Here is a 21127-nt window from a genome sequence, read left to right as displayed (position 1 = left end):
AATATGAATAAAATTTACTTTACTTGGCTTAAAGAAGAACTACATTGTTTTTGCCTATCGTTCACAATCCTAATGAGAGACAAGAAGAAAAAAGCTTTTTGGGGTTTTTTGCATTCGTAAAAACCGGTTTGTTCTTAATGGCTGACAATACAGCTAATGGGAGCAATCCATTCTGACGCTAAACCACTCTAAAATACACCTAAAATATGCCAACAATACTTCATTTACGTTCTAGAACCTGTTTAACAACCAAGCTCTTTTACAATTTTTATTGTAAAAGAGCGAACACGAAGGAACTATTTTATCTAGCGTAGTAAGACATGGTCTCCAGGTGGCATACTACGAAATTAGCCGTAAGCTAGCTACGGCAAAAATAACATAGCTTTTGCGTCAGCAGCTGAATCACTTTTGAGTTTGTCATGCACAACACAATGTGATAGGACACCAATCTGTATTAACTGAAAAAACATAAAACAATCATATTACAGTATCTGTAAAGTATTATTTGACTTTTTTTTGTACACAGACACTGTATGTAGTTGTAATAACAAGCATGATGTGTTGCATGTATCATGATCAATATTATAGTGACTCACTCAATGGACAGCTGTCTGTTTGGTCCAGCTGGCCGGGGAAGTTTTTTCAAGTTGAATTTTGGTAAGCACGCCATATATGTCCGCATAGATTGGCTCCAAGTTCCTCATTTATACTCGCAAGTCATGTCGGCCTCACTCTCTCAACTTCCGTATGCTCCAACGTTTCACTCTCTCTTCATGCTTGCTTCAATAAGCAGCAGTTCATCGTCCGTATATTCAGCTTCAAAAAGATACATTTGTGAATCCTCATTTTTTCTAATTTGTCCCAGTCTGCCTAATTACAACACACAAGTCTGTTTTCGGAAGTAGGAACACACATTTGTTGCCGGAAGTCGGAAGTGCGCTGCTATGGAAACGGAAATAAATGTGCTGAGGAAAGAAGTTGGTGTTGCATAAAATGACCAAAATACGATAAATATTGAACATATTACATATTGTCATATATATATATATATATATATATATATATATATATATATATATATATTTGCAGTTTGTATATAAAACATTGATGGAGGGTTTTGAAGTTGTTTTAAAAGGCTTTGAATGTTACAACGGTGACTCCCATTAGCCGCTTTTTGAAAGCGTTTTTTATCATCTTTAGATCCTAAAACAAAGACGTGTGTTCTTGTCTCTTATAATGATTGTGAATGATGGGCAAAATTCCCCCAAAAAAGTGCAGTTCCCATTCAAAACAATGCATTGGGCTAAGAAAATCTATGTGCTCTAAAAAAGATCAAAATCAGTTTTATGACATTCACCTGAAGAGGTTGGGTCTTCTGAAAAGTCATGTAGCTCCTCAGGAGGGTCTCCATAGTAAGAGTTAAACTTGTGACTTGATACAGCAGCCAGCACTGCACCCTGGCACACAGTGATTAGAGACAGCAAAGTTTGTAAAGAAAGAGTGAGGATGATAGGACACATCCAGACTTATCAAATTCAACATAATTTACAAAGATGGCTACTCTCAATAAGTTGCTGACCTTCAGCTTCCTCCTTGCATTGAATTTTCTCAGCTGTTCCACTGTTTCGGGAAGGTGGATCTTGTAGGCGTACCTGTCCCTTTCCTACACCAAAACAGACCACTTTAGCGCGTGCACCCATTACATAACTGCGTCGCGAAGTGTGCAATCTTGCCTTCAGCCAAGGATGGTTGAGCGCCTCGTAAACAGTGATCCTCTCTGCGGGGTCAAGCATTAACATACGCCTCACCAGGTCTTTGGCGCTCTCCGAGATGTGGGCCCATTGACGTGGGTTCATCTGTTCACACACACAGATAACCAGAATGGAGAGTGATTACTTAAGAACTATAAACTGCAGTTTATTAGATCGTTTTCAGTAAATGTATAATTCACATAGAGTACATGCAGTTTTGGTCACAACTTTACATACACTCATCATGGGCATGACTGTGATATTGATGTTAGGCCTAATGATTGATTTGAACTGTCCTTTTCAGCAGGAATGTGACTTTAAATGCACAAGTTTGAATTAGTTTTGGATTTACACAAAGTAAAAATTATGGTTAAATTCACGTATTAACTTATTGACTGCAGTTTCTCTTTGTTAGCATAAATAAATTGGTGTACAGCACACATTGGACGTTGACCGTCGCCAGACATGTTCCAATCAGGATGTTATGTTGTGGATTCCGACACCGATCATCCATTAGTGAGATCGGCAGATACAGATCACATGTATTAACTCAGTTGCCACGCCCCTCTCACTGGGAATGGAAAGAGTTTTGCAGTGAGACAAGGTTTTTAGACCATTTGTGTACTATTCCCGAACACAGATTTTGACCATAATTCCAGATTTGTTTGCTGATACCACTAGCTTGAACACCATATCGTGGGAGGAACTAACTCCGAATTAGCAAGGCAAGCTAACCACAAAAAGGCTTCTACTGCCACAAATGTAGATAAGGATGTGGAAGAGAGTCCAGACTCAGGTAGCCTCCAAGGCAGGGGTGGGCAATTAATTTTTACCGGGGGCCGCATGAGCAACCCGAGCATCGACAATATTTCAATTAAATTTTGCTGAAATTATTTTTGATATACCGTAAGATAAATAATAATAATAATTTAATTTAACTTAATTTAACTTTATACAAAAGCAGATTGCTTTTGATGGTTTTATTTTTAACACTGTCTTACACAACACTTCCTGATGTATAATACAATGCAAAAATGTCAATTTCTGTCATTTTATCCTGCATCCTCTTTAAAAGTCCAACATTTTTCCCCGTCAGATTTGGACAACCATCGGTTGTCACACCTGCCAGCTTGTCCCATTTCAGTCCTAACATGTCCAAACACGCATTTACCTATGTGAACAAGTCATTACCTGTGGTTGTCTCTTTAATTGACTGCATGGCTGCCAGCTACTCCGTGATTTGAAAGTCTGCAGTTATCCCACGTAAGAAGATGAGCAGCTGGGCGGTGTCACGTACATCTCAGCTCTCATCCAAAGCCAGCGAAAAACAGTCAAAGTCGGCCGCTCTGTTCTTCAGTTGAAACACTCCTTAATAAACTCTCCGTCAGAAAACGCCTTACTATTTCTGGCGATTTTGTGAGAAAGGACTAAACTTTTCATGACTGCTGCATATCTGTATCTGGGGGTGGGAAATTTGGCAAAAAGTCCTTGTTGGGTTTGCAGTTTTACCATCAACGCATCAGCCTCCCTTGCCCGCGCTTCATCAGACAGATTCCGGCATTTTTCTTCGAGCTTCGTCGTGTTGTGGCGATTCAATTTATATTCTTTAAACACAGCAACCTGTGTACCACAAATTAAGGACACGGCTTTACCTTTAATTTCTGTAAAGAAATACTTGGCAGTCCATGTCTTGTTGAAAACACGACTTTCGTCATCAACTTTTCTCTTTTTAGCGTCTCGGGGGTAACTGGGCATCACTTGTCGCTGTGCACCTTCAGTCACAGGTTACACACGGACATACGTCCATAAATAACACTTTTCAAAATAAATGCAGCACAGTTTTATTGCACGCACGACATAGATGTTTTTTTAAGTGTATTTTGTAATTTGTGATTGCCGCTGTTCACATTCACTCACAATCGCGCACGAGCATACGTCCACACGGAAGTGATACAAATAACGCTTTTTAAAACTAAAGCAGCACCATTGTATTGCACACTCGACATAGATACTTTTTAAAATGTATTTTGTAATTTATGATTGGCCTCATGCGGGCCGGACAGGGACGCAAAAAGGGCCGGATGTGGCCCGCGTGCCGTGAAATGCCCCTAAAGCAGCACCATTGTATTGCACACTCGACATAGATACTTTTTAAAATGTATTTTGTAATTTATGATTGGCCTCATGCGGGCCGGACAGGGACGCAAAAAGGGCCGGATGTGGCCCGCGTGCCGTGAAATGCCCAGGTCTGCTCCAAGGAGTAATAAGAATGTTGCATAATATGAAAGTTAGGCCTGATAGACAGCACAAGAACATAAAAAAATTGTCAAAAACATTAAGGAAGTGAGGAAAGATACTGCTACACTTTATGATGATACTACAACACTCAAACAAATGGATGGATGAAAATAAGTAGTTGGACTAGAGGAGACAGTGAAGGTTTTAAAGAAATGATGAGAAGGATCAAACTATATCTCAAATGATGTGTCAGATTCAGGAAGTATAAGAGTCTGTCCGCATGACCAATGTGATTATGACTGGCCTTCAGATAACACATATGCCTAATGGTGGAGCAGCTGATAACAGAAGAGGAGGACAAGATGTTGCTGCTTCAACACTGCAACAGGCGACCAACGTTCTGCAGTCAACGTCTTTGATTGGAGAAGAAACCTACAGTACAATGTCTCGCAAGAAGAATGCCACACCTGTCATCCTCAAATTTCAACAACAAAAACAACAAAGTGGCTTTGTTGAGGCAGCCAAGTCAAACTGAAGGGAACAAAACGTCTACATCAGTGATCTGACAAAAACGCAACGCTGACGTCGCCAAGAAGGCACGCGAGTTGAGGAAGCAGGTTACATGGAGGACAGGGTGAACCCAAAGTACAGTACTTGTCGTTAAAGACATCAAAAACTGGACAAATACTAACTGAAGGTGACATCATCTCGACTACAGGGAAATAAAAGATACAACTCAAAGACTCGATCCATCTGAAGCCAACGACAAGCAAAAATAACAGATTCTACAATAGTATGTAATGTATAACATTCATTTACTATCACCAACAAGTTATAAAAAAAATTCCCCAACACCTTGATTAAATTAATGATATTTATATAGCACATTTTCAAATCAATCAATCAATCAATTTCCTTTATTTAACCAGGTAAAGACTCGTTGAGTCATCTCTTTTTCAAGAGCGACCTGACAAAGAGGGCGGCAACAACAAGGTTACAATAATATTTACAACAAGACAATACAACAGAACAACAGCAGTCATACCAGAACAGGTCAAAATAATTTAAAACGATTAAATATATAATTCAATTTAAAAGCAAGTACATTTCCCAAGAGAACTGGTTTCTCGATCTTTTAAAATGGACTTAAACTCCCCCAAAGTAATCAATTCTGGTAGCCTCAGATCTTTCTGGATGTCATTCCATGACCAGGGAGCAGAATAACTGGAGTTTTTTTTTTACCAAGTTCTGTGTTGGCTCTAGGAACCAACATGTGGACATTCTCCTGTGAGTGTAGGTTGTAATGACTGGAGTCTCCACACACAAAGGAACACAGATAGGTGGGGACAAGTCCAAGAAGACATTTATATATTAAAAACTATCCATCGAGAAAGTCTTCGGGCAGTTAAAGATGAACAGTTTGCCTTTGCATACAGAGTACAGTGGTGGACAAGATTTCCACAACCAGTAATAAAACGTAAGGCACAGTAATATACAGTGTCTAGTTTCTTCAAGTAAGTGCCAGGTGCATTCATAAAAAGCAAGTCTCCATAATCAAGTAAAGGAATAAATGTGGATGAGATCAGATGTTTCCTAACTTTTGGGGAAAAACAAGACTTATTTCTAAAAACCCAATTTAATTTTAGGTTTAGACACAAGCTTTTCTATTTGTGCTTTAAAAGAACAACTCTCATCTATAATAATTCCGAAGAACTTATATGTTGAGACCAACTCAAGCTCGACCCCATGAGCAGTCAATAGTTTCGGGATGTTCAATGGCAGCCGTTTGCCATTTGAGAATAACATCACCTTAGATTTGTCTGCATTTAGCACTAGCCTAAGTTGGGTCAGCTGGGACTGAACAATATCAAAAGCAGACTGCAAGAGTTCAAGGGTTTGCACTGCAGAGGGGGATGAACAATATATGACCGCATCATCTGCATAGAAATGGAACGCGGCATCTGATATTTTATCACAAAGATTGTTCACGTAAATGGAGAACAACAGCGGTCCTAATATTGAACCCTGTGGTACGCCCTTCAACATAGGGAGGAATGATGAAGAAGACCCAGCAAACCGGACACATTGTGTTCTATCAGAAAGGTAATTAGAAAACCAGTTAACAGCATGCCAGATACTCCAATCCTGTGCAATCTATCAAAACTGTCTCAACACGCTTTACAATGAGAAAGCTGAAAGGGGAACTGCACTTTTTTGGGAATTTTGCCGATCGTTCACAGTCATTATTATCATGACGGATGGATTTTTTAAAATATATTAAATATATTATTAAAAATATTAAATAAACGGGAATAAAAGTCAGCTTACAGTGGAGCCAATGGGAGGTTGTCTATTCCGCCAATAAAAACAATTAATAACCATTCAAAAAGCGCCGACAATACTCAATTTACATTTTGTGACTTGAATGTTTCCCAAGTATTAGTAATATTGTTATTATAAGCGCTAATGCAAACAAATTATTTATAGCGGTGACGTCATCACTACCGTGTGTCCCTATGTTTACATCATTCCTGCTCCTTGGAAGTTTATTGTAGATCATCATCTCACTTGGAAAGTAGATGGCTGAGCAGGTACTCTGACAAGTTGGGACAATTTGACAGCCATTTATGACCCGGAACTGGCAAGAACGACACAAAAAGACGTTTGGTCCCCCTCGACCCCCCACCACATTTCTTCACAAGGATTATGAGATTAATCATCTAAATGGGATAATATGATCGCATTTATTTAATATTTAGAATGCATTTTTAAAAATCCATCTGTCGTCATGTCTTTCATCGTGATTGTGAACGGTAGGCAAAAAATCCAAAAAAAGTGCAATTACCCTTTAAGAAAATTTGGTGGTAAACTCATTAATACCAGTGTGGGTGGGGGGCAGTGGGAGCAAGGTGGGTGAAGTGTTTTGCCCAGGGACACAACAGAAGTGACTAAGATGGCAGAAACTGGAATTGAACCAGCAACCCTCAAGTGTTTGCGCAGCTGTAAAAATGTACAAGTTATTGTGTTAATGAACAATCAGTAAAAGACTAAGAGAATGGGTAGGATTCAATAAAAGCTTTGCTTCTTCCTACTCCTTTCCAGATATGTTGATATTTGCAAATTTAACCAGATGATGTTCCTTAATGTGACTTGCTAAACGTGTTTGAAACAAATACATCCAAACGATAACCATACAGCCAATCGGGGATTTCAGATGCAAGCCAATATAATCCTGTACTTGTGTTTATGATGATGATAGAGGACCTATATCAAAACCGGATCAGGACGCCCCTATAACTAGATTCTAACTTTTGCACCCAATTTTTTGTATTTGAAAATTATTAAAGATGCCCATTGTGTAATTGTGCCATAGTCGCAAAAGACAAAATAACAAAACAAAAAAAACCATTAAGGGGTTAAAAATAGCATTTATGCCCATGATGAGTGTGTGTTAACTTCTGACTGTAACAAAATAGTTTTAGTGGATCTGGTTCTGTTGGTGGCCACTGAAGAATAATGAAGTGGTGGAAGTTTGGAAACCAATGAGAGAATTGTGACAATGATAAAGGGGTAACGTTGGCACAGCCTGGCTTCACAGAAAAACTAGACATCCTGCTGTGACTGCATCTGCTGCAGATTAGTCATGCAGAGAAAATAAACACCACCATCAATTGTCAGTGTGCTCTACTCTCACAGTCATGCTCTAAATGATAAATTAACTTACTTAATGGAGTCCAATCAGGATATCAGGGGCCCGCATAACATACCTACCTTGTATTTGCCCTTAATGATGGCCTCAAACAGGCGATCTTTCGTGCCATAGAAAGGCAGGCAGCCCGACAGAAGGATGAAGAGGATAACCCCGCATCCCCACACGTCCACCGGTTTGCCATATGGCTCTCGCTTGACAACTTCTGGAGCCATGAAGTGGGGAGTGCCAACACGACCTGAAAAAAGTAACTTGATATGAGCTCAGAGAAGCATTTGTGCGAGTGACAGGCCAAAGAAGGAAGAGAGCACACAGGTGGATGCTTAGTTTACAATGTCAATATACCTCCAGCAACCAGGCCTGACTCTCCAAGCTGGATCGCTACTCCAAAGCCTCCCAGCTTGACGGGAGCAGAGTTCTCCTTGGAGGCTAGCAGCACACAGTGAGGCTACATATGGACAAACACACACGAGACGCAGGATTAATTACACTGTAAATTATTTGCCACTTGTCAAGGTTTAATATTTTAGCATGAGTAATTATATATTTTTTTTATTCTAGTTTAAAATGTTTAAATTGAGAAAAAAACTATTCAAATAAAATATTTTGGTTTCCCCCATAGAGAATCGTGGTTAAAGAGATTATCTCAGGGATGTTTAGTTTAGGAATTGCAAGTTGAATAATATTTGTTCTCGGAAAAAAAATACTTGTGCTAATTTCCAGATATACAAATCTTAATTTGGGATGTCTTTGTAAGTTAAATGATCTGCTCATGCAGCTAGTTAATTTCACTAGTGTTTAGTATTTTCTTTCTTAAAATCAAGTCTTTTTACATCAGTGTTTCTTAACCATAACCATTGTTGGGCCGCGAACGCCTCCAAAAAAGATGTTGAACAGCTGTGGTCCGTATGGGCCGCAGCGGTACTCAGTTGTAATACACTTTTCCACCACTTGTGGCAGTGTTGACAATATCAAACAAAATAAGTCTAGAACTAAAGTCATAGAAGTTTCTTAAGCGCAAAAATTATGACTTTAGTGGTGAAGTTGTATTTTCATTTGCACTTTGATTTTATTGACAGTTTAGTTAAGAAACATACATATTATTATTTTATCAATTTTGTATACAAACACTTGTGTAATTGTATGTACATTTATTTTTCATCAGTTTTTAAGAGTCCCTTCTTTTACAGTATTTATTAATTAGTATTTACTATTGTAATCAGCCTGACCTAAGCCTTGATAATATTTTTTCGGATTTACAGATGTTTTCATATTAATTTGACAAGGTTGTTCTTGTTGTTCAAGTTGTTAAATATTATAATTATCAAATACGATTAAATCAAGAGTAAGAAAACTGAGTGGGTGTTAACAATTGAGTGGGCACCTCTGAAGTACAAAAGTTGGGCGCCAAGGTCAAAAATATTGAAAACTCCTGTTTTACATTATATTTTGATAGCTCTTTTTTGCAGCGTACATTTAACAATACTATACTTAAATAATGACGACATGTACCCCAAAATGTTCAACCAGATAGTAACATGAGTCGAGTGTGCTACAGAAACTGCTGTTTTAAATGAGTCCACTGGATGTCGCAATAGTAATTCTGTTAGGCAAGCAAATACTTTATACCGGGGCGAGCAAGTATATATATATATATATATATATATATATATATATATATATATATATATATATATATATATATATATATATATATATATATATATATATATATATATATATATATATATATATATAAATTAGGGCTGCAACAACTAATCGATTAAATCGATTAAAATCGAATATAAAAATAGTTGGTGATTAATTTAGTTATCGATTTGTTGGATCTATGCTATGCGCATGTAGAGAGGTATTTAATTTTATTTTATTTATTTATTTTTTAATAAACGTTTATTTATAAACTGCAACATGTACAAACAGCTGAGAAACAATCAAAATAAGTTTGGTGCTAGTATGCTGGGTTTTTTTTCAATAAAATACTGGAAAGGATAGAAATGTAGTTTGTCTCTTTTATCCGATTATTAATCGAATAATCAAAGTAATAATCGACAGATAAATCGATTATCAAATGAATCGTTAATTGCAGCCCTAATATATATATATATATATATATATATATATATATATATATATATATATATATATGTCTTAATAAGGTTATCCAAAAAATAGTGCTCGATACCGTAGTAGAGCGCAATATATGTATGTGTGGGAAAAAAATCACAAGACTATTTCATCTCTACAGGCCTGTTTCATGAGGGGGGGTTCCCTCAATCATCAGGAGATGATGATTGAGGGAACCCCCCCTCATGAAACAGGCCTGTAGAGATGAAATAGTCTTGTGATTTTTTTCCCACACATACATACATATATATATATATATATATATATATATATATATACACATATATATATATATATATATATATATATATATATATATATATATATATATATATATATATATATAAAGAATGGGCGATATGGCCTTTTATTAATACCTCAATATTTTTAGGCCACGTCACGATACACAATATATATCTCGATATTTTGCCTTAGCCTTGAATTTAGGGCTGGGCGATATGGCCTTTTATTAATATCTCAATATTTTTAGGCCATGTCACAATACACAATATATATCTCGATATTTTGCCATAGCCTTGAATGAACACTTGATGCATATATTCACACCAGTATGATGATTCTGTGTCTACATTAAAACATTCTTGTTCATACTGCATTAATGTATGCTCATTTTAAACTTTCATGCACAACTAAGTCAATTTACCAAAACTGTATTTATTAACAAACATTCATGTCATTTCCAAAACAGAAAGTGCAAGATTGTCAGAGACATTTTAAAACAAGCTATTAGTGCACTTTTGTGAATGATGTCAATAAGATGACATATCAAAACAACACTAAATTAAAGTGTGCTTTTTGTACGGAACGCCACTACAATAGTTTAAAACAAATAAAGTGCACTTTTGTGCATGATGTCAGTAAGATGACATATCAAAATAACACTAAATTAAAGTGTGCTTTCTGTACGGAACGCCACTACAATAGTTTAAAACAAATAAAGTGCACTTTTGTGCATGATGTCAAGGTATTTCAATAAGTGTCAAATAAAAATGAGCTGCATAATAGGAAATCAAATAGTGTATGTCCTTCGCTATGTGGTAGGTTCCTGTGGACGTTATCTCCTTCTGTTGTTGACAATTTTTTTCATATGGTGTTGATGTGGAAATGGTTGTTTCGGCATTTTGTTGATGTGGCACCAAACGGAGATGTTGACATGCAGAGTTTCAAGCACTCTTCATTCTCTAGCGGGTGACTTTTCAAATGATGCTACATTACTAGAGCTGCTACATTTTGTACGCTTTTGCCACATACTTTCCATATTACAGTTGTATGTTCGACATATTCCCGCTTGAAGCCAAACCACCGCCAGACGATGGACCCCGTGCTGTTTTTCTTTGGAATTCATTCTTCCTTCATTTGTTACCAGATTCGCACCTTCTTTCTCTCGTATTACCACTCCGTTAGCATCACAGCTAATGTTACCATTCCGCTACCTCTCTGCTGCGCGAGGGCGTATAACGTTGTATGTGACGTATGTAAGAAGGTGCGCTTGTTTTAAGTCTCTGTAAGAAGGAGAAACAAGAAAGAGTGGGAAGAGCCTGCAGTGTAATGCCCGCAGCTAAAAGCAACTGCGTGAGAACGTATACTCAAATATCACGATATAGTAATTTTCTATATCGCACAGAGACAAACCCGCGATATATCGCCCAGCCCTAATATATATATACATATGTGTGAGTATATATATATATATATATATATATATATATATATATATATATATATATATATATATATATATATATACACACACACACACACACACACACACACATACACACACACACAGTATATATATACACAAAGCCCAAAACCAGTGAAGTTGGCACGTTGTGTAATTCGTAAATAAAAATAGAATACAATGATTTGCAAATCCTTTTCAACTTATATTCAATTGAATAGACAATTAGCAGTGAGGTACGTGCAATGCTGAAGGCTTGGAACAAGGCTTTTAAGTCTGGCGACATGGTGGCATTAAAAACAGCCAGAGCTAACCTGAACCGTACCATTAAGGTTGCAAAGCGTGCTCACAGTCAGAAAGTGCAGGACTTCTTCGAGAACCCCACAGACACTAGACAAATGTGGCAGGGCATCCAGGTCATCACGGACTATAAAGTTGCCCCCTGTCCCTGTGACAACAGTATCAGCTTCCTAGATGACCTTAACAACTACTTTGCAAGGTTTGAGGCACTTAACACCACTCAGGCGAGGAAATCCATCCATCGCCCTGATGAGCAGCCGCTCAACTTGGTCATAGCGGATGTCCGGAAAACCCTGAGGAGAGTGAACCCCCGGACAGCACCGGGACCTGATGACATTCCGGGAAGGTGCTTAAGGGATGTGCAGACCAGCTGGCTGGGGTTCTCACAGACATCTTCAACATCTCGCTGACCCAGGCTGTGGTACCATCAAGCTTTAAGACGGCCACAATCATTCAGTGCCAAAAAAAAACACAATTTCCTCCCTCAATGATTACCGCCCTGTTGCACTCACTCCCATCATAATGAAATGCTTCAAAATGCTGGTAAAGGAATACATTGTCTCCAGACTTCCCCCCACATTCGACCCATACCAGTTTGCTTATCGCCCTAACCGCTCCACAGAGGACGCCATCTCCTCTGCACTCCACCTGAGCTTAGAACATCTGGAAGGAAAGGACACACACGTGCGGATGTTGTTTCTGGACTTCAGCTCACCATTCAACACCATCATCCCGCAGCACTTGGTTAGCAAACTGGCCCCCCTTGGATTCAGTACCCCCCTATGCAACTGACTGTTTGACTTCCTCACAGACAGACCCCAGTCTGTGAGAGTGGGCGACAACACCTCCAGTGCCATCTCCCTGAGCACCGGCTCCCCCCATGGCTGCGTCCTGAGTCCACTGCTGTTCACGTTGATGACTCATGACTGCTGCGCTAGGTCCACTACCAACCACATTGTGAAGTATGCGGACAACACGACAGTAGTGGGCCTCATCCGTGACAACAACGACATGGACTACAGGGAGGAGGTGAAACATCTAGTTGACTGGTGCAGAACCAACAACCTGGTCCTGAATGTCGACAAGACCAAGGAGATCATCATTGACTTCAGGAAGCACCAATCCAGCCACGCTCCACTCTTCATTGACGGCACAGCGGTGGAGATAGTAAGCAGCACCAAGTTCCTGGGGGTGCAGATAACTGACAATATAATCTGGTCCCTACACACCGGAGCTCTTGTAAAAAGAGCTCAGCAGCGCATGCACTTTTTGCGTCGGATGAAAAGAGCACAGCTCCCTTCCCCCCATTCTCACCACATTCTACAGAGGCACTATATAGAGAGCCTGCTGACCAACAGCATCTCTGTCTGGACTGGAGCCTGCAATGCCTCAGACTGGAAGTCTCTCCAGAGAGTGGTGAGGACGGCGGAAAAGATCATCAGGACTCCTCTTCCTCCTATCCAGGAGATCGCAAAAGGCCGCTCCTTGACCAGGGCTCAGAAAATCTGCAAAGACTCCTCCCACCACCACCAAGGACTGTTTTCAATGCTAGACCCCAGAAAGAGGTTCCGCAGCCTCCGAAGCAGAACCTCCAGGTTCTGTAACAGCTTCTTCCCTCCGGCCGTAAGACTCTTGAACGCATCATAATTAAATTATCCCCTCAACTCCCCCCAAAATGGATTAACTCGCTGGAATAAAAAAGACAATATAACATACATCCATAAACGTGGATGCATGTGGAAAAGTGCAATATATTTATCTGTACAGTAACTTATTCATTTATATATGCACCTTATTGCTTTTTTATCCTGCACTACCATGAGCTTATGTAACAAAATTTCTGTTGTGGTATTTTAGGCTTCTTATTGCGCCACACATTTTCAATGGGAGACAGGTCTGGACTACATGCAGGCCAGTCTAGTACCTGCACTCTTTTACTATGAAGCCGCACTGTTGTAACTCGTGGCTTGGCATTGTCTTGTTGAAATAAGCAGGAGCGTCCATGGATGGCAACATATGTTGTTCCAAAACCTGTATGTACCTTTCAGCATTAATGGTGCCTTCACAGATGTGTAAGTTACCCATGTCTTGGGCACTAATGCACCCCCATACCATCACAGATGCTGGCTTTTGAACTTTGCACCTATAACAGTCCGGATGGTTCTTTTCCTCTTAGGTCCGGAGGACACGACGTCCACAGTTTCCAAAAACAATTTGAAATGTGGACTCGTCCGACTACAGAACACTTTTCCACTTTGCATCAGTCCATCTTAGATGAGCTCGGGCCCAGCGAAGCCTGCGGCGTTTCTGGGTGTTGTTGATAAATGGCTTTCGCTTTGCATAGTAGAGTTTTAACTTGCACTAACAGATGTAGCGACAAACTGTAGTTACTGACAGTGGTTTTCTGGCGATATCCTTTACACACTGATGTCGCTTTTTGATGAAGTACCACCTGAGGGATCCAAGCTCCGTAATATCATCGTTTATGTGCAGTGATTTCTCCAGATTCTCGGAACCTTTTGATGATATTACGGACCGTATATGGTGAAATCCTTAAATTCCTTGCAATAGCTGGTTGAGAAATGTTGTTCTTAAACTGTTGGACAATTTGCTCATGCATTTGTTCACAAAGTGGTGACCCTCGCCCCATCCGTGTTTGTGAATGACTGAGCATTTCATGGAAGCTGCTTTAATAACCAATCATAGCACCCACCGGGTCCCAATTAGCCTGTTCACCTGTGGGATGTTCCAAATAAATGTTTGTTGAGCGTTCCTCAACTTTCTCAGTCTTTTTTGCCACTTGTGCCAACTTTTTTGAAACACGTTGCATGCATCAAATTCCAAATGAGCCAATATTTGCAAAAAATAAAGTTTTCCAGTCCAAACGTTAAGTATTTTGTCTTTGCAGTCTATTCCACTGAATATAGGTTGGGATTTGCGAGTCATTGTATTCTGTTTTTATTTACAACTTACACAACGTGCCAATTCACTGGTTTTGGGTTTTGCATATATATATATATATATATATATATATATATATATATACACACATATATAGTCACAGTCAAAAGTTTACATACACTTGTGAAAGGCATAATGTCATGGCTGTCTTGAGTTTCCAATAATTTCTTTAACTCTTATTTTTTTGTGATAGAGTGATTGGAGCACATACTTGTTGGTCACAAAAAACATTCATTAAGTTTGGTTCTTTTGTGAATTTATTATGGGTCTACTGAAAATGTGACCAAATCTGCTGGGTCAAAAGTATACATCCAGCAACATACATTATCAATTTTAGTGATGTAGAAAGTTAAAAGATTTCAGAAGAAGTCTCATTTTAGGACTTGAATGATAATATAGACAGAAATTCATGCTCGATGTTCCTTGCTAACATGACAAAAGAGGATATAACCAAAATTGTAAAGAAATGTACCTCAACTAATTTTGACGGAATTAACATGGAAACCATAAAAAAGGTTATCGGTATTAAAGATATTTCGGAACCTTTAATGTACATCAGCAACCTTTCATTTTAAACAGGTAAATCCCCAAATAAATTGCAAATTGCAAAAGTTTTACCAATTTATAAGACTGGAGACCAAAATAAATACAAACAATAAGCCTCATTCTCTAATTCAACATTTTTCCAAAATCATTGAAAAATTATTTAACAACAGATTGGACAAAATAAACAAAAGTGGAATACTTGTAGACAACCAATACAGATACAGAGCCATTAATCGATGGCATTAATTGAAATAACGGAGGAGATTACCTAGGCAATAGATAGTAAACAGTGTGCCCCCTTTGCGAGGATTATAAATCATTCTTCATCTAAAAGGGAATTTATGAACATCCTAGCAGTCGGCATCCGAATGATAGCAGACATTGTACAGTAAGTGATGTTTTATTATGTTTGTTGGCTCTTGTAAAGTCTGCAGTGAGCAATAATCAGTGATGAGGAAAAAAACCAAAACACTAATGTGTTGATTTTTTAAATTAATGTGCCGCATATGCTTAAAATTACCAAAATATGTTAATATTAAATGTTATTATAAATGTGCCCGTTACTACATGACATACAGTATATACTTACATCCTGTATATAAAACCCTAATGGAGGTGAATTGAACGGCTCCGATTGGCTCCATAGTAAGCGGACTTTTGAACAAAATGCATTAAAAAAATCAATCCGTCGTCAATGATTGTGAACAATATGCAAAATTCCCCAAAAAAGTGCAGTTACATAATCTATCACAGTGGTTCTTAACCTTGTTGGAGGTACCAAACCCCACAAGTTTCAAACCCTTCTTTAGTAAAAAAAAAATGTTTTTTTTTTGTTTTGTTTTTCAAATTTAAGACAGTTATGTTTTTTTACTGGTGCACAAAATGAACCGTGCATGAACATCACCTTGTTCAAAGAACAAAACCGACACAGTGCATGAACTCACAACAAATGGCACACCTGCAAATCAGATGGAAAATTAGAGGGAACATTGTTTGGGGGTATCCATAATACGCCGATAGGGAGAAGTTTTTATTTACACGATGAGTCGGGTGTGTCTTGACCTCCGCGGCGGAGGCTCCGCCGAACTCCTGAGGCCGACTCACCGAAACCTTACGGTTCGATCGAACCCAGGTTAAGAACCACTGATCTATCACATATTCAGTGAATTGTGTGGACCATTAAGTACATTAACTACCTATTCATAGGAACTGTATTTATATTTATGTATTCATCCATTCATTGTTGTTGTTGTGTTTAAAAGATCGAAAAAGGAGTGAACAATTGTGTTAGAAATTATTTTCAGACAGGAAAGGGGTAAGATTACCGTAAATAAGCTCTGCTTCTTCCTACTCCTTTTAGGACAGGTTAGAATGTGAAACTGTAAACATGTTCGAAGCATAACTATGTTTTTGTTTTCTTTTACTATTTTCTCTTAGTGCTCATTGTTGTTGTTGCTTTGTTTTGGGTTTCTTTTTTTTGTAACATGTCTGAAATAAATATTTACAATGCATTTGAAATCAAACAGTCAAAATATTTTTATGTGCAGACTTTCAGCTTTATATAAGGAGGGCATGTTGCCATTTAGACAGATTTTACACAGGTTGTTTGTTACCAGTTAGGGGGGCAGAGAGAGAAGGAGAGAGAGAGAATAGAGGAGGGGCTTCAGTCAAAGTGGCAAGGGGGAACTAAACGGACTCAGACAAGTGTGACAAGTACAGAACTCACTGGGACACTGAACGATTGAAGTGAAAGGTCCACACAGCAACAGAAAGTGCATGAGAAACGTTTTAGATTCCTCACCACCACCGTTCAACACACTTTTTCTTTTTTTTAAGGTTTGATGAAGGAAAGCACACTGGACAACAAGGCTCGCACCCAGCTCTGGTATTTCCCAGTGTATGCAAAACATTGATGGTAAGTGTTCCTTTAATACAAAACTAATGATTATGTAGCTGGTCTCGTGCAACTGTTATATTTTATGACATGTAATCCACACCAAGTACAGTTGAGTGAACTCTTACATTCAACCGAGACCAAAGGTGTCCACAAATATTTTCCAGTGAGTGCCACATACAGAACAATTTAAAGATGTGGGGGCCACTCTGAAACATTTTGTACAATAAAGATAAATGCAGGTCAATCAATATATGTTAAATTATCTGAACAAAAATCCACATCTTAGCTTCGTATCATAGGCGGGTAGATAAGAAGTCGCAAGGGTTTTAAGACGTTTGAACACTAATAATATAACTTAAAAAATGTTTAGTTTAGATCTGGATTAGAAATAATTAAGTTCTAAAAATGTGGGCTTTAACAGTAGAAATAGTAATATTTTGGTTTCAAAATTCTAGCAATAATGCCCTGGTATGTGACTGTGTCAAATGAGAACTTGGAGTCGTATTGTCAAAGTAGTTTTTTTTATGGCGCTATTTATTGGGCTGCTTGAGGAGTGAACTACCTGAAGTTGGATTTACAAACCCCGTTTCCATATGAGTTGGGAAATTTTGTTAGATGTAAATATAAACGGAATACAATGATTTGCAAATAATTTTCAACCCATATTCAGTTGAATGTGCTACAAAGACAACATATTTGATGTTCAAACTGATAAACATTTTTTTTTTTGCAAATAATCATTAACTTTAGAATTTGATGCCAACAACACGTGCCAAAGTAGTTGGGAAAAGTGGCAATAAATACTGATAAAGTTGAGGAATGCTCATCAAACACTTATTTGGAACATCCCACAGGTGTGCAGGCTAATTGGGAACAGGTGGGTGCCATGATTGGGTATAAAAACAGCTTCCCAAAAAATGCTCAGTCTTTCACAAGAAAGGATGGGGCGAGGTACTCCCCTTTGTCCACAACTGTGTGAGCAAATAGTCAAACAGTTTAAGAACAACGTTTCTCAAAGTGCAATTGCAAGAATTTAGGGATTTCAACATCTACGGTCCATAATATCATCAAAATGTTCAGAGAATCTGGAGAAATCACTCCACGTAAGCGGCATGGCCGGAAACCAACATTGAATGACTGTGACCTTCGATCCCTCAGACGGCACTGTATCAAAAACCGACATCAATCTCTAAAGGATATCACCACATGGGCTCAGGAACACTTCAGAAAACCACTGTCACTAAATACAGTTTGTCGCTACATCTGTAAGTGCAAGTTAAAACTCTACTATGCAAAGCGAAAGCCATTTATCAACAACATCCAGAAACGCCGCCTGCTTCTCTGGGCCTGAGATCATCTAAGATGGACTCATGCAAAGTGGAAAAGTGTTCTGTGGTCTGACGAGTCCACATTTCAAATGGTTTTTGGAAATATTTGATATCGTGTCATCCGGACTAAAGGGGAAACGAACCATCCAGACTGTTATCAACGCAAAGTTCAAAGGCCAGCATCTGTGATGGTATGGGGGTGCATTAGTGCCCAAGGCATGGGTAACTTACACATCTGTGAAGGCACCATTAATGCTGAAAGGTACATACAGGTTTTGGAACAACATATGCTGCCATCTAAGCGCCGTCTTTTTCATGGACGCCCCTGCTTATTTCAGCAAGACAATGCCAAGCCACATTCAGCACGTGTTACAACAGCGTGGCTTCGTAAAAAAAGAGTGCGGGTACTTTCCTGGCTCGCCTGCAGTCCAGACCTGTCTCCCATCGAAAATGTGTGGCGCATTATGAAGCGTAAAATACGACAGCGGAGACCCCGTACTGTTGAACGACTGAAGGTCTACATAAAACAAGAATGGGAAAGAATTCCACTTCCAAAGCTTCAACAATTAGTTTCCTCAGTTCCCAATCGTTTATTGAGTGTTGTTAAAAGAAAAGCTGATGTAACACAGTGGTGAACATGCCCATTCCCAACTACTTTGGCACGTGTTGCAGCCATTAAATTCTAAGTTAATTATTATTTGCAAAAAAAAATAAAGTTTATGAGTTTGAACATCAAATATCTTGTCTTTGTAGTGCATTCAATTGAATATGGGTTGAAAATGATTTGCAAATCATTGTATTCCGTTTATATTTACATCTAACACAATTTCCCAACTCATATGGAAATGGGGTTTGTATATGCAAGACGGGAGATGAGGGACTGCTGCGCCATATTTCTCACAGAAACGTGGCTGAAACCATCTGTTCCGGACGAGGCAGTTAGCATCGAGGGGCTGACTATGTTTCGGTCGGACAGGAGCAGCACTCTCACTGGTAAATCTAGAGGCGGTGGTGTTTGCATATACATCAACAACAACTGGTGCAACAATGGGAAGATAGTCTCATGTCACTGCTCTCCCGATGTAAATAAATAAATGATAAATGGGTTGTACTTGTATAGCGCTTTTCTACCTTCAAGGTACTCAAAGCGCTTTGACACTACTTCCACATTTACCCATTCACACACATTCACACACTGATGGCGGGAGCTGCCATGCAAGGCGCTAACCAGCAGCCATCAGGAGCAAGGGTGAAGTGTCTTACTCAGGACACAACGGACATGACGAGGTTGGTACTAGGTGGGGATTGAACCAGGGACCCTCGGGTTGCGCAAGGCCACTCTCCCACTGCGCCACGCGATGTGGAAATATTAACTATAAAATGCAGGCCATTTTATTTACCCCGGGAATTCAGTGCTATGATCTTCACAGCAGTGTACATTCCTCCCAGTGCTAATACCAAATAAACTTTGAATGCTTTGTACTGCTCCATCAATGTACTGCAATCTACACATCCAGAGGGAGTTTTTATCGTGGCAGGGGACTTTAATCAACCTAACACGAAAATTGTGTTCCCCCATTTCCATCAATATGTGAATTTTGCAACCAGGGGCAGACGCACGCTGGACATGGTGCACAGCAATATTAAACACGCGTTTAAAGCTGCTCCCCGCCCCCACCTCGGCTCCTCAGACCATCTATCTGTGATGCTAATTCCTGCATACAAGCCCCTGCTGAACAGAAAGCAAGCAACAGTGAAGCAGGTGAGGACCTGGCCAGAGAGAGCAATGGAAGCATTACAAGACTGCTTCGAAAGCACAGACTGGGACAATCATCACACATGTGTGGAGGAGTAAGCAGAGTATGTGTCCGCATACATTGAGAAATGCATGGAGGATGTTAGTGAGATCAAGAACATCCCCACACGGGCCAACGAGAAACCCTGGATGAACAGTGAGGTACGTGCAATGCTGAAGGCTCAGAACAAGGCTTTTAAATCTGGCGACATGGTAGCACTTAAAACAGCCAGAGCTAACCTGAACCGTGCCATTAGGGTTGCAAAGCGTGCTCACAGTCAGAAAGTGCAGGACTTCTTCGAAAACCCCACGAACACTAGACGAATGTGGCAGGGCAAACAGATCATCACGGACTATAAAGCTGCCCCCTGTCCCTGTGACAACAGCATCAGCTTCCTTAATGACCTAAACAACCACTTTGCAAGGTTTGAGGCACTTAACACCACTCAGGCGAGGAAATCCATCCCTCACCCTGATGAGCAGCCGCTCAACCTGGACACAGCGGATGTCTGGAAAACCCTGAGGAGAGTGAACCCCCGGAAAGCAGCAGGACCTGATGACATTCCGGGAAAGGTGCTTAAGGGATGTGCAGACCAGCTGGCTGGGGTTCTCACAGACATCTTCAACACCTCGCTGACCCTGGCTGTGGTACCATCATGTTTTAAGACGGCCACAATCATTCCAGTGCTTAAAAAACCCACAATCTCCTCCCTCAACGGTTATTGCCCCGTGGCACTCACCCCCATCATAATGAA

At 39.4% G+C, this 21127-nt stretch overlaps 2 protein-coding genes across 18 annotated transcripts in view; one reads left to right on the top strand and one right to left on the bottom strand.

Moving 5' to 3' along the window:
• The window catches only part of LOC133622371 (peripheral plasma membrane protein CASK-like), a 111892-nt gene that overhangs the window by 43416 nt on the left and 47349 nt on the right, over positions 1-21127 (bottom strand). For all 16 annotated transcript variants that reach the window (XM_061985025.1, XM_061985029.1, XM_061985027.1 and 13 more), the window contains exons 6-10: positions 8044-8146; positions 7761-7936; positions 1734-1856; positions 1580-1663; positions 1358-1457 (exon numbers count right to left, since the gene is read on the bottom strand). In XM_061985025.1, the coding sequence (XP_061841009.1) occupies positions 1358-1457; positions 1580-1663; positions 1734-1856; positions 7761-7936; positions 8044-8146 (586 nt within the window). The remainder of the gene's footprint in view (positions 1-1357; positions 1458-1579; positions 1664-1733; positions 1857-7760; positions 7937-8043; positions 8147-21127) is intronic.
• The window catches only part of LOC133622370 (probable G-protein coupled receptor 34), a 12051-nt gene continuing 7962 nt past the window's right edge, over positions 17039-21127 (top strand). The window contains exons 1-2 of one of the 2 annotated variants that reach the window (XM_061985020.1): positions 17039-17124; positions 17189-17267. In XM_061985020.1, the coding sequence (XP_061841004.1) occupies positions 17252-17267 (16 nt within the window). In that variant the 5' untranslated portion in view covers positions 17039-17124; positions 17189-17251. The remainder of the gene's footprint in view (positions 17125-17188; positions 17268-21127) is intronic. The other variant, XM_061985021.1, reaches the window with a different exon arrangement.

The sequence above is a fragment of the Nerophis lumbriciformis genome, linkage group LG23 (genome assembly GCF_033978685.3).
Source record: "Nerophis lumbriciformis linkage group LG23, RoL_Nlum_v2.1, whole genome shotgun sequence".
Lineage (NCBI taxonomy): Eukaryota > Metazoa > Chordata > Actinopteri > Syngnathiformes > Syngnathidae > Nerophis > Nerophis lumbriciformis.
The sequence above is the reverse complement of the archived record's forward strand: the minus strand, read 5'-3'. Positions and strand labels throughout refer to the sequence as shown.